The sequence below is a fragment of the Rutidosis leptorrhynchoides genome, chromosome 4, assembly GCF_046630445.1.
Source record: "Rutidosis leptorrhynchoides isolate AG116_Rl617_1_P2 chromosome 4, CSIRO_AGI_Rlap_v1, whole genome shotgun sequence".
Lineage (NCBI taxonomy): Eukaryota > Viridiplantae > Streptophyta > Magnoliopsida > Asterales > Asteraceae > Rutidosis > Rutidosis leptorrhynchoides.
Genome location: NC_092336.1, coordinates 181,362,099 through 181,376,943, shown reverse-complemented (window position 1 = coordinate 181,376,943; position 14,845 = coordinate 181,362,099). Strand labels below are relative to the sequence as shown.

At 39.2% G+C, this 14,845-nt stretch overlaps 1 protein-coding gene across 1 annotated transcript; it reads left to right on the top strand.

The window, feature by feature from the left end:
- The first annotated feature begins 11,908 nt into the window (after positions 1 to 11,908).
- Positions 11,909 to 12,376, top strand: LOC139841259 (uncharacterized). Its single transcript, XM_071831486.1, has one exon. The coding sequence runs from the start codon at positions 11,909 to 11,911 to the stop codon at positions 12,374 to 12,376; it is 468 nt and encodes a 155-aa protein (XP_071687587.1).
- Positions 12,377 to 14,845: the final 2,469 nt, after the last annotated feature.

The following is a 14,845-nucleotide window of genomic DNA, read 5'->3' as shown; positions in this document are numbered from 1 at the left end:
CGCATGTATTCTCAGTTCCCAAAATAAGTTAAAGTAAAAAAGGGAATGCTATAACTCACAATGATAATGTAGTCGTAAAGTCGGTTCGGAAAAGGTGTGCAAGTAATCGGTCCGAAGGTCCTCAACCTAAGTCAAATAGTACTAAGTCAGTAAATCATCTTAATAGGTTTAAAAGTATGTAATTAAGGTCTTAAGGGTCATCATCATTCATCATTAAACAAAAGGCGTAAAGTAGGTTTCGTTTATGAAAGTAGTTTAAAACAATGTCTGACTTCAGTCAGTCACCACGGCCACTACCCTTACTAAATTAAGGTGAGACCAGTGGCCATGGCTCCGTCTATGAGTCCCTTAAGTGTGGTAAAAATTCCAGAAGCAAACTCGTCTTCGTTTGACCGTGGCGACGGTCTAAGTGCGAGTAGGTCAGAAATTTCTGCACAACGTTAAAGGACATAGTGACGATCGGAGGGCCATAAATCCTAAACCGTAACTCGGATTAAGACGAGTCCTATATGAAAAGTTATCTAATCAAAAAGTTCTATCTAAAAATCAAGGTTAGAATAGCCCAGGTCTACTGGTATGTTACAGAAACATCAGATCAGTAGCTTTTGGACAGAAACAGTAAGTTTAAAAGGGTTCCGGTGGTCTTGGTGCTTGATGTTCATCATGGTTCTCATCCTTGATGCATATAGCTTCAAGTGTACAACTCATTGATGTATATACATCATATTAACCAAGTCTTGACCATCATAACCCTAGTGCAAGTCTAAGACATGAAGCACAACTCACTTAAGAGTTGCATGTCGTTTGATGAACCAAAGTTACATCAAAGTCTTAGGTTTGACACTTACATGAACTATAAGACTAATAATAAGTTACAAACTTGAAAATGAACTTATGAAATCAAGATCTTAAAATGTAGAACATAGTTCTTAGTTAGATCTTGAAGATCCAAAACCCAAAAGTCTAGATCAAGCATAAGTATACAAAGTTATAATTAAAAAAAGTTTCCTTTATATGTTCTTGAACTTTAAAGTTAACTTTAAGTTCAAGATTAATGAGATCAAAGTTAACTTGTAACATTTGACCAACAAGAACATAACTCATGAAATTAAAGTGCAAGAATGAAGTAGTAAACTAAGTAAACAAGTAATTTGTTCATGGTTGTTCATACTTTAAAGATTCAAACCAAAGTTTGATCTTTAGAAAGTAAACCTTAAAGTTTACTTCATGAACTTCAAGTATGATTTCAACACATGAACATTAATCTTTGAAACAATAAAAGAAGAATCATAAACTAGTAAGTTTATGTTCTTGTGTTCTTGATAAATACAAGATATTATGAAGAATCAAACTAGTAAGTTAATTCTTGTAACATGAAAGTAAGTAACAACAATTAACAAGACAAGTAGTTAAACAAAATCAAGAACAAGTAACAAACAACAAATGATGATGATGATTCATGTATGTATTTGGTTTTAAGACAAAGGAAAGAAGAAGAGAAAAATGTTCTTGTTACTTACAAAATGTAGAGAAAGATGAGAGAAAATATGAGAGAAAAGTAAGATGTAAGTTTGAAATGAAGTATGTGTGTGAGATTACAAGTAAGTGAGGTAGTAAAAATAAAAATAAAACTCCTCTAAGGCCTATGGTGGCCGACGGTCAGCAGCATCCCAAGGGGGGGAGGGATAAGTTTTGTGGATACTAGCATGCAAAGCTAAAAAGGTTGGTCACTTGGTGGTATGTGCATGGGGAGGAGAAGTAACAAGATTCCAAGGTTCATAACTAACTAGTTAGAGTTTGAAATGATACTTACATGACTAAGTGGACTAGTCAATCCACTTAAAAGGTAGGGTGGGCTTGGAAGCCCAATAACATAAGTCCATTTACTTTAAACAAGCCCAAGTTCAATAATTCACAAGTTAATCCATTTAAAGCCCAAGTAACTAATTAATAGTCTTAGTTAATTAAAATGATTAATAAAACTAACCATGAATGTAAATAATACTCTAAAAATATTATTCGTGAAAGTTTCGGGTGTCACAAAGACGTTTCGGGCACTTAAAAGTCAAGTTCGGGCAATCATGGCAACATGTAAATGTAATAACATACATTCGTATAAACGCGCGTATTAATAATAATAATTATTAATAAAATAACGTTGGAAATTCCAGGGTCGTTACATTACCCACCTGTTAAAGAAAATTTCGTCCCGAAATTTAAGCTGAGGTAGATGGAGGAGTCGGGAAAAGGTGAGGATACTTCCGTATCATTTGATCCTCTCGCTCCCAAGTAAACTCAGGTCCTCGTTTGGCATTCCATCGTACTCGTACAATCGGAATCTTGTTGCGTTTCAAAGTTTTGATCTCACGATCCATAATCTCAACTGGTTCTTCCACAAAGTGGAGTTTGTCATCAATTGTAAGTTCCTCAAGTGGTATGATAAGTTCAGGTGCAGCAAGACACTTCTTTAAGTTCGACACGTGGAAGGTAGGATGAACTGAGCTCAATTGTGCTGGTAGATCCAAATGGTAAGCAACGGGTCCAATACGTTTCAAGATTTCGAAAGGACCAATGTATCGTGGGTTCAACTTTCCACGTTTTCCAAAACGGATCACACCTTTCCAAGGTGCAACCTTCAACATTACATGATCACCAACGTTGAATTCAAAGTCTTTACGTTTAAGATCGGCATAACTCTTTTGGCGGTCACGGGCAGTCTTAAGTCTAGCTCGAATCTGAGCAATCTTCTCCGTGGTTTCTTGGACTACCTCGGGTCCGGTGATTTGCTTTTCGCCTACTTCGGCCCAACAAATAGGAGATTAACACTTACAGCCATACAATGCTTCAAAAGGTGCAGCATTAATGCTAGAGTGATAACTGTTGTTGTACGAGAATTCGGCGAGTGGCAAATGCCTTTCCCAGGCCTTTCCGAAATCAATGACACATGCACGCAGCATGTCTTCCAAGGTCTGAATCGTTCGCTCACTTTGCCCGTCAGTCTGTGGATGATACGCAGTACTCATGTCGAGACGAGTTCCCATGGCTTCTTGCAAAGAATGCCAAAATCTAGAAGCAAAACGGGGATCGCGATCTGAGATGATCAATAAAGGTACACCATGACGAGATACAACCTCTTTGATGTATAATTGAGCAAGTCTTTCCATCATATCAGTTCCTTCATCGCTAGGAAGTGTGCAGATTTGGTAAGTCGGTCAACAATAACCCAAATAGTATCGTATCCGCCCACCGTCTTCGGCAGCTTGGTAATGAAATCCATTGTGATCCTTTCCCACTTCCATTGTGGGATCTCCGGCTGTTGGAGTAAACCAGAAGGTCTCTGATGCTCGGCTTTAACTTTTGAGCAAGTCAAACACTTACCAACATAAGTCGCAACGTCCTTCTTAAGATTCGGCCACCAATACTGTTCTTTAAGGTCGTGGTACATCTTGCCCGCACCGGGGTGAATCGAATATCTCGATTTGTGTGCTTCATCAAGTATCAGGTTTCGTAGATCTCCATAATAAGGTACCCAAATTCTTCCGGCATAACATCGGAGTCCAGACTCCCTAACCTCGAATCGAGAGACAAGTATTGTTCAAATGTTCATGAGATATGTTCTCCTCCTTGAGAGCCTCATCTTGGGCTACTCTGATCTGGCTGTTGAGGTTCGAATGGATGGTGATGTTCAGAGCCCTAACACGAAGAGGTGTCGTCCTCTCCTTTCGGCTTAAAGCGTCAGCTACAACATTGGCCTTGCCATGGTGATAACGGAGTTCACAATCGTAGTCGTTGAGCGTCTCGATCCATCGACGCTGTCTCATATTCAGTTGCTTCTGATCAAAGATGTGCTGGAGACTCTTGTGATCGGTGAAGATAGTGCTCTTAGTTCCATACAAATAATGTCTCCACAATTTGAGTGCAAAGACAACGGCTCCAAGTTCAAGATCGTGAGTAGTGTAGTTCCGCTCATGAATCTTCAATTGTCGGGAGGCATAGGCAATAACTTTTGATCGTTGCATTAGTACACAACCAAAACCACTCTTCGATGCATCACAATAAACAACAAAGTCGTCACTGCCTTCAGGAAGTGATAGGATAGGTGCGGTGGTTAACTTCTTCTTCAAAGTTTGAAATGCTGATTCGTGTGCGGGTTCCCAAATGAACTTCTTGCCCTTGTGAGTCAGTGCGGTCAAAGGACGCGCAATCAGAGAAAATCCTTTTATAAATCTTCGGTAATAACCGGCGAGACCTAGGAATTGGAAAATATGCGTCGGAGTAGTGGGGGTCTCCCACTTGCTGATGGCTTCAATCTTGGCGGGATCAACTTTGATACCCTGGTCGCTTACAACATGACCCAAAAATTGTACTTCCTTCAACCAAAATTCACACTTGGAGAATTTGGCGTAAAGTTGCTCTTGTCTTAAGAGTTCAAGCACTAATCGGTGGTGTTGCTCATGTTCTTCTTCGCTCTTAGAGTAGATGAGGATATCATCTATGAAGACGATAACAAACTTGTCCAAGTAAGGCTTGCAGACATGATTCATGAGGTCCATGAACACGACAGGTGCATTTGTCAAACCGAATGGCATCACGAGAAACTCATAATGACCATAACGGGTCCTGAATGCAGTTTTCATCACGTCACTTTCCTTCACCCTCAGCTGGTGATATCCGGATCGCAAATCGATCTTTGAATAAACGCTCGATCCTTGTAGTTGATCAAAAAGATCGTCAATTCGTGGAAGAGGATACCGATTCTTGATAGTCAATTTGTTGAGTTCACGATAGTCGATAAACATACGGAAGGATCCATCCTTCTTCTTTACAAACAACACAGGTGCGCCCCAAGGCGAGAAACTTGGTTGAATAAATCCTCGGTCTAACAGCTCTTGTAGTTGACTCTGTAATTCTTGCATCTCGGAAGGTGCGAGTCTATAAGGTGCGCGAGCTACAGGTGCTGCTCCTGGCACTAAATCAATCTGAAACTCTATGGCTCTCTGCAGCGGCAATTAGGCAATTCCTCTGGGAAGACATCAGAAAATTCGTTCACAATTCGAACGTCGTTCACGCTCTTCACCTCAGTTTCTACCGCTTTCACATGTGCTAGGACAGCAAAACGTCCCTTCTTCATAATATTTTATGCTTTCACGCAACTAATGAGGTTCAACTTCGAGGTACATCTCTCTCCATAGATAACCAGTGGTTCGCCATCTCCTTGTGGTATGCGAAGTGCTTTATCTCCACAGATAATATCGGCCTTTATCTTGCTCAACCAATCTATACCAACGATCACGTCAAAGCTTCCCAGTTTGATAGGTATCAAATCAATTTCGAAATCTGCACCAGCTATGTTGATAATAGCTCCACGACTAATATGGTCAACCTTTTCAAGTTTTCCATTTGCGACCTCGACAAGCATACTTTCTTTTAACGGGACTAATGACCAATTAATCTTATCGCAAAAATGTCTACATACATAACTTCTATCCGCACCAGTATCAAACAACACAGAAGCTAAAAGATTGTTGATTGTGAATATACCTGTCACCAAGTCGGGGTTATCACGTGCATCCCTTGCATTAACATTGAAGGCTCTACCTCGGGGTGTTCCTCCGTCTTTTCGCTTGTTTGGGCACGCGTTTCTGAAATGGCCCGTCTGCCTACATTTGTAGCACTTCTTCGGTCCATTGGTGTTCGGTTTCCCATTCAAAGTGGTGACCTTGCAGTCCTTTCCGATATGCCCAGCCCGTTGGCACTTCTCACAGACAACATTGCAATATCCAGTATGGTGCTTGTAGCACCGCTTGCATTGTGGTAAGGTTCCTTTGTAGTTCGGGTTGGTGTTGGTGTTGTTGTTGGGATTAGGGTTTCCACCGTTGTTGTGCCTCTTGGCGGGGGTCTGATCGTAGTTTCTCCCCCTGTTATTGTTGTTGTTGTTGTTGTTGTTGTTGTTGTTGTTGTTGTTGTTGTTGTTGTTGTTGTTGTTGTTGTTGTTGTGGTTGTTGTGGTTGTTATCCCATTTCCTCTTTTCGCTACTACCAGCTTCAAACTTAGCCTTCTCCGGCTCATCAATAAGAATCTGATTCATGAGAGTATGCGCCATGCGCATTGCTTCGGGAACATTCGGTGGTTTGGATGAGGTGACATTTCCTTTGATGGACTTAGGGAGTCCCGAGAAGTATTTCTCCATGCGCTTGAATTCGGGGGTGACCATGGTCGGACACATCAGTGCTAACTCCAAAAACCTACTATTGTAACTGTTAAGGTCATTCCCTACGGCCTTCAACTGCATGAATTCAATTTCCATCTTCTGAATTTCGGTTCTCGGACAATACTCATCAATCATAGCCGCCTTGAATTCCTCCCATGGCGTAGCATACGCCTCATCGATACCTTTCGCTTGAGCTAACGTGTTCCACCATGTTAGCGCGCCGTCAGATAGCGTGCAAGATGCAAACTTGGTCTTATTGTCCTCCGAACAGTTGCTAACTCGGAATACTGATTCAAGTTTCTCGAACCATCTGGTGAGACCAACTGGTCCCTCGGTGCCGCTGAAGTTATGCGGTTTGCAGCTCTGGAATTCCTTGTATGTACACCCATTTCGAACGGGTGGAATAACCGGTGGTGGTGGCGCTGGAGCTTCGAGATTTCTTTCTGCTAGGGCTGCAGCGACCCGTTCGTTGATCATGTCCTCAATCTGGGCGGCGGTAGGTGTGGATCTTCCGTTAGCCATGGTATTCTAAACAAAAATTTTGACTCAAGTCAAAATCCAGTATGCAAGTAGTAATAATACAGTATATAGTGACCAACATGGAATCAAAACATCACATGTTATTAAATAATGCATCTAGGTACAAATACCACAGAATCATCGTACAGCAATGTAAATAGAAGATCGTGCAAGAATTAAATAACGCAAAGTTCCATTCATTAATAATAATAAGTTTCATACATCTGAATAAGTTCGTACAATACATATGAAATACATGAAACTATATCTAGATTACATCATGAAATCTAAATACAAGGTCCTACGGTGAAGGCGGGTGAACTGCTCCTCGAGCTCAGTGACTCAAGCTCGGAGAGTCTCAATCTCCCTCATCAGTTCCTCGTTAGAGGGAGCTGGTGGGGCAGGCGGTGCAGGTGGGGCAGGTGGTGCGGGTGGTGCTGATGTAGATGGTCCGGCTCCGGATGTAGATGGTACGTCCCTAGATGTAAGTGGTCCGTATCTAAATCTAGGTGGTACGGTTCTAGGAATAGTCAATACGTAACGGGGAACCTTATCTATCTGTGGGTCGGCAGGGTATGGCACAACTCGTTTACGAGCAGTAACCCTACGACGATGGCCAAATGCGTCAGTAAAAGCACGACCTCCATTCACCCCTGGAATGACGGTCTTCTTCGGCGGGGTGGAGGGTGCCTGAGTAGGTCTATCAGCAGGATCCTCATCATCGCTGGAGTCGTCTGATGATGAAGAATCGGCGGATGATGAGTCATCCGAATCATGTGGTGGTGACACTGGTGGCTGAGCTGGTAATCCGAAGCGTCCGAACTGTGCCTGCCTGGCGGAATCACGACTAAACGTCCGTCGGGAGTGCGTCGGCAAGGCGTGCGCATGTGGTTACGAAACGGCCCTTCCCCGAACTCCGCGGGGATCTCAATACCACCAATGCGGGGCTGTGACCTCGAGGGTCTGGGAGCAGACACTGAGGCAGGTGTACTAGTACCAGCTCCGGATGTGGAAGCGCCGGGATCACTGGTGGGTGTCGGGGCCGGTGTATCGGCAGTAGCAGCAGCAGGTGTAGCAGTAGGTAGGGCGACGGGGTCTGAGTCTGTACTGCCCGAAATGCCAGCAGGTGGAACATCCGACATCTGAACAAGGAAAAATAAATTTTCCATGTCAGTATGTCATAAAGCAAGCAAATAATAGGCCAACAGTTTAAATCATCTATAACAGTAACTAGCATGGAAATAACAGCAATTTGTATGAAAGTAGCATGCAGTCAAAAGCAAGTAGCATCATGCAGTAGTGATATCATGTAGTAGCATACGGCATATAGCAGAAAAAGTAAGCATTAGCATGTAGTAAGCTCAGTGGAAACAAGTAAACTAGCAAGTTGTAGATTAGTCCTATTAGTGAATCCTACTCGGGTCGGTCTTAGACTCACTAATGCAACCTAATTCCCTACAACCAATGCTCTGATACCATATGTAACATCCCAGGTAAAACGTTCCCCGTAGCATGATATTGTCTGCTTTGCAGAGATAGGGACGTACCCTTGTCTCTCCCGTAGGTTGCGCACGGATTTTTCTTGGCAACCACACACGACGAGCACTTTCCCAGGAGGTCACCCATCCTGGTAGTGCTCTCGCATGAGCACGCTTAACTGCAGAGTTCTCATGGGATCAGCTGCGCTTGTGGTCCCAAAACACGTCATGCTAGGAAAGGTCTCCACACCCTTATAAGGCATGCTTCGTTCCCCTTTCCAACTGATGTGGGACGGATGTAACACGGATGTTACAATCCTCCCCCCTAATGGGACACAGCTTCCTCGCTGTGCACGTTTGGTCAAGGGCCTAGCTCTGATACCAAATGTGACGCCCCGAGCTAAATCATCATGTACGAACCATCAACAACGGGATCATTACAAGGTTAAGTACTATATGCGTTTTCAAAACAGAGTTTGCATTCATTAATAAAAGGTGACGTCATAACTAACGTCAAATGTTTTACAATCCAAAAGCATGCTTCGCTAAGTAGAAGCAATAAATAAGTGTACGTGACCCCAAAGGTCGTTACATAACATAGTTTCAAAAGAAAAAAATAAGTTTGAATGCAAGATAAGTAGTCATGCGATAACAACTCTAAGCAGCGGGTTCTACAGCACGACTAGTACACAGCGGAAGCAACCTCAAGCACCTGAGAAATACATGCTTAAAAACATCAACACAAAGGTTGGTGAGCTATAGTTTAAGTATAACAGTATGTAAGGTAGGCCACGAGATTTCAGTGCTACAAAGAGCGTTTCAAAACAGTATGATAAAGTATATGTTAACCGTGGGCACTTGGTAACTAACTTAACGTTTATACCCCCTGAAAGTACACTTGGCAAGTGCGTATGTCTACGAAGTATTAAACACTCGTTAAATGCTAGCGCGACTAGCCCAAGTGGGGATGTCAAACCCTATGGATCCATATCTAAGATTCGCGTTCACGGTTCAAAAACCAATGATTAAACGTTACCGAGCTAAAGGGAATGTTTATGCCGTTGTATAACCCACACATATATAAGTTTAAGTACTCGTGCCTAGTATGTAAAACATAAAATCCGCATGTATTCTCAGTTCCCAAAATAAGTTAAAGTAAAAAAGGGAATGCTATAACTCACAATGATAATGTAGTCGTAAAGTCGGTTCGGAAAAGGTGTGCAAGTTATCGGTCCGAAGGTCCTCAACCTAAGTCAAATAGTACTAAGTCAGTAAATCATCTTAATAGGTTTAAAAGTATGTAATTAAGGTCTTAAGGGTTATCATCATTCATCATTAAACAAAAGGCGTAAAGTAGGTTTCGTTTATGAAAGTAGTTTAAAACAAAGTCTGACTTCAGTCAGTCACCACGGCCTCTACCCTTACTAAATTAAGGTGAGACCAGTGGCCATGGCTCCGTCTATGAGTCCCTTAAGTGTGGTAAATATTCCAGAAGCAAAATCGTCTTCGTTTGACCGTGGCGACGGTCTAAGTGCGAGTAGGTCAGAAATTTCTGCACAACGTTAAAGGACATAGTGACGATCGGAGGGCCATAAATCCTAAACCGTAACTCGGATTAAGACGAGTCCTATATGAAAAGTTATCTACTCGAAAAGTTCTATCTAAAAATCAAGGTTAGAACAGCCCAGGTCTACTGGTCTGTTACAGAAACATCAGATCAGTAGCTTTTGGACAGAAACAGTAAGTTTAAAAGGGTTCCGGTGGTCTTGGTGCTTGATGTTCATCATGGTTCTCATCCTTGATGCATATAGCTTCAAGTGTACAACTCATTGATGTATCTACATCATCTTAACCAAGTCTTGACCATCATAACCATAGTGCAAGTCTAAGACATGAAGCACAACTCACTTAAGAGTTGCATGTAGTTTGATGAACCAAAGTTACATCAAAGTCTTAGGTTTGACACTTACATGAACTATAAGACTAATAATAAGTTACAAACTTGAAAATGAACTTATGAAATCAAGATCTTAAAATGTAGAACATAGTTCTTAGTTAGATCTTGAAGATCCAAGACCCAAAAGTCTAGATCAAGCATAAGTATACAAAGTTATAATTAAAAAAAGTTTCCTTTATATGTTCTTGAACTTTAAAGTTAACTTTAAGTTCAAGATTAATGAGATCAAAGTTAACTTGTAACATTTGACCAACAAGAACATAACTCATGAAATTAAAGTGCAAGAATGAAGTAGTAAACTAAGTAAACAAGTAATTTGTTCATGGTTGTTCATACTTTAAAGATTCAAACCAAAGTTTGATCTTTAGAAAGTAAACCTTAAAGTTTACTTCATGAACTTCAAGTATGATTTCAACACATGAACATTAATCTTTGAAACAATAAAAGAAGAATCATAAACTAGTAAGTTTATGTTCTTGTGTTCTTGATAAATACAAGATATTATGAAGAATCAAACTAGTAAGTTAATTCTTGTAACATGAAAGTAAGTAACAACAATTAACAAGACAAGTAGTTAAACAAAATCAAGAACAAGTAACAAACAACAAATGATGATGATGATTCATGTATGTATTTGGTTTTAAGACAAAGGAAAGAAGAAGAGAAAAATGTTCTTGTTACTTACAAAATGTAGAGAAAGATGAGAGAAAATATGAGAGAAAAGTAAGATGTAAGTTTGAAATGAAGTATGTGTGTGAGATTACAAGTAAGTGAGGTAGTAAAAAAAAAAAAAAAACTCCTCTAAGGCCTATGGTGGCTGACGGTCAGCAGCATCCCAAGGGGGGGAGGGATAAGTTTTGTGGATACTAGCATGCAAAGCTAAAAAGGTTGGTCACTTGGTGGTATGTGCATGGGGAGGAGAAGTAACAAGATTCCAAGGTTCATAACTAACTAGTTAGAGTTTGAAATGATACTTACATGACTAAGTGGGCTAGTCAATCCACTTAAAAGGTAGGGTGGGCTTGGAAGCCCAATAACATAAGTCCATTTACTTTAAACAAGCCCAAGTTCAATAATTCACAAGTTAATCCATTTAAAGCCCAAGTAACTAACTAATAGTCTTAGTTAATTAAAATGATTAATAAAACTAATCATGAATGTAAATAATACTCTAAAAATATTATTCATGAAAGTTCCGGGTGTCACAAAGACGTTTCGGGCACTTAAAAGTCAAGTTCGGGCAATCATGGCAACATGTAAATGTAATAACATACATTCGTATAAACGCGCGTATTAATAATAATAATTATTAATAAAATAACGTTGGAAATTCCAGGGTCGTTACATTATGTCCTACCATATATGGTGTCTTGTATCTAAGAAACAAACTCTCTGGACGAAATGGATTTTTGCACATCATCTTGCTAATCACAACTCTTCAACGAGTCTTCAAGAACAAGATTGGCACTTCTCAAAATCTCTTCAACGAAATTCAAACTTTATCTTTCTATTGGATCTTGAGACGATGCAAGCTTCAAAAAATTGATTGGTTATCTTGGATTACAAATCCTAATTTGTGAGGCTAGTTTTGTTGCGATCTCCGCAACTTTTGTGTCGTGTTTTATATTGTAATTGTAACTCAAATGCTTCGGCATTTCTTCGTGTATCTCGTTAGATTTAATAAAATTGCTTGCTTTTCTAAAACAAAATCTTGCTAATCACAACTTCTGGGAAGTCTCTTTTATGCCTTCGCCTAGTTGGGGTTGGCGAAAGATTTTGCATCTTCGTGATATTATTCGAGAGTTTATGTTTCACAAGGTTGGAAATGGAAGATTAACCTCTATTTGGTTTGACTCGTGGATGGTTATAGGACCTCTGTCGTTTATTTCTACTCGTGATATGCACAGAGCAGCTTTGTCCCCTGATGCTTGTGTCCAGGATATTATTGTGAACTCTGGTATCGCTTGGACAAACTACTTACTATTGAAATATCCTCTTCTTAATGATATTAATGTTCTTGTTTCCGAAGTCGAGGATGTTATTGTTTGGAAAGTGCAAGATAGTTCGTTGAAGCAATTCTCAATAATCCTATCTTGGAATTCCATTCAGCCAAGAGCTACTCTGGTGTCGTGGTTTTCGTGTGTGTGGTTCTCGCAGTGTATTCCTAGACATGCGTTTTGTGACTTGGCTTATATTGGGGGATCGTCTTAAAATTCAAGACAAATTGAAACCAAGGGATTTGCGTGTAAAGCCGGACGGATACACGCCTCGGTGTTTCCTTTGCTAGTCGCAGATGGATACGAAAGCCCACCTTTTCTTTAAATGTCCATTTTCTAGAGGTTTGGATTAAGTTGGTAAATATTATTCAATTTCCAATTCATAGCTGCTGTTGGAAAGATGTTATTTCTTTGTATGCGCATATTGCGAATCATAAAGTTGCAAGGGTGGTGGTGGCCAAGTTGGCGTTCCAGGCTACGGTTTACTTCATATGGCATGAGCGGAATAGACGTTTATTCAATGAAAAAGCTCTGAATGCTAACCAGCTGTTTGAAGTCATTCAGGGCATTATACGGATGGAGATCTCTACTCTTTGATAATGCTAAAAACGAACATATATTTCATAGCATTATTCCTCAAGAAAGACAAGCTTTTAGTTGCAATTGTTCTATTTACAAGTGATATTCGTTTAAATAATAAAAGGTGAAGACAAAAGACAGATTCGACGAATTGAAGACGCAAATGACCAAAAAGCTCAAAAGTACAAAAGACAATCAAAGAGGTTCCAATTATTGATAAGAAACGTCTCGAAATTACAAGAGTACAAGATTTAAAACGCAAAGTACAAAATATAAAATTGTACGCAAGGACGTTCGAAAATCCGGAACCGGGACCAGAGTCAACTCTCAACGCTCGACGCAACGGACTAAAAATTACAAGTCAACTATGCACATAAATATAATATAATATTTAAATAATTCTTATAATTATTTATATATTATAATAAATAATAAAAACCGTCGGCAAGAAAGACTCCAAAGGGACTGAGCTGTAATTTCATTCTCCGCGACTCGCGGAGTTTGAAGGCAAAAATGCCGCGAGTCGCGGAGCCCCAAAAGTCGACTTTTCCTATAAAAGCAACCGAATTCTGATCGCAAATCATCATCTTTTTCTTCTTCTCTCATATATACGTAAAATATATATATATAATTTATATTTTAATTTTAATTATAATTATAATTCTAATAATAAGGATATGTTAGCGAATGTTGTAAGGGTGTAAGTCGAAATTCTGTCCGTGTAACGCTACGCTATTTTTAATCATTGTAAGTTATGTTCAACCTTTTTACATTAATGTCTCGTAGCTAAGTTATTATTATGCTTATTTAATCCGAAGTAATCATGATGTTGGGCTAATTACTAAAATTGGGTAATTGGGCTTTGTACCATAATTGGGGTTTGGACAAAAGAACGACACTTGTGAAAATTAGACTATGGGCTATTAATGGGCTTTATATTTGTTTAACTAAATGATAGTTTGTTAATGTTAATATAAAGATTTACAATTGGGCGTCCCTATAAATTACCATATACACTCAATCGGACACGATGGGCGGGGTATTTATATGTACGAATAATTGTTCATTTAACCGGACACGGGAATGGAATAATAGCCACTAGAATAATTAAAACAGGGGTGAAATTATGTACAAAGGACACTTGGTATAATTGATAACAAAATATTAAAACCTTGGGTTACACTCAGTCGACATCCTGGTGTAATTATTAAACAAAGTATTAAAATCTTGTTACAGTTTAAGTCCCCAATTAGTTGGAATATTTAACTTCGGGTATAAGGATAATTTGACGAGGACACTCGCACTTTATATTTATGACTGATGGACTGTTATGGACAAAAACCAGACGGACATATTAAATAATCCAGGACAAAGGACAATTAACCCATGGGCATAAAACTAAAATCAACACGTCAAACATCATGATTACGGAAGTTTAAATAAGCATAATTCTTTTATTTCATATTTAATTTCCTTTATTTTATATTTAATTGCACTTCTAATTATCGCATTTTTATTGTTATTGTATTTAATCGCACTTTTAATTATCGTACTTTTTAATTATCGCAAGTTTATTTTATCGCACTTTTATTATTCGCAATTTCATTTATCGTTATTTACTTCATGCTTTAATTTAAGTCTTGTATTTATTTTTAATATTTTACATTTGGTTTTAACTGCGACTAAAGTTTTAAAATCGACAAACCGGTCATTAAACGGTAAAAACCCCCCTTTATAATAATAATATTACTTATATATATATTTGTATTTTTATAAAAGTAAACTAATATAGCGTTGAGCTTTGTTTAAAAAAGATTCCCTGTGGAACGAACCGGACTTACTAAAAACTACACTACTGTACGATTAGGTACACTGCCTATAAGTGTTGTAGCAAGGTTTAAGTATATCCATTCTATAAATAAATAAATATCTTGTGTAAAATTGTATCGTATTTAATAGTGTTTCGTTGTAAAATTTAATAGTATTATATACCACTCCGCTACCACATCAAGTATTTTTGGAGCCGCTGCCGGGGAACTCTCTTAAAAGCCGGAAGCGCAACGCTAATATAAAAAAAAAGATTTTTAGTTTACTTTTATTAAAA

Bases quoted from the DNA above. Each gene is read 5' to 3' on its own strand.
- LOC139841259 (XM_071831486.1), top strand. From the start codon at position 11,909: ATGCCTTCGCCTAGTTGGGGTTGGCGAAAGATTTTGCATCTTCGTGAT.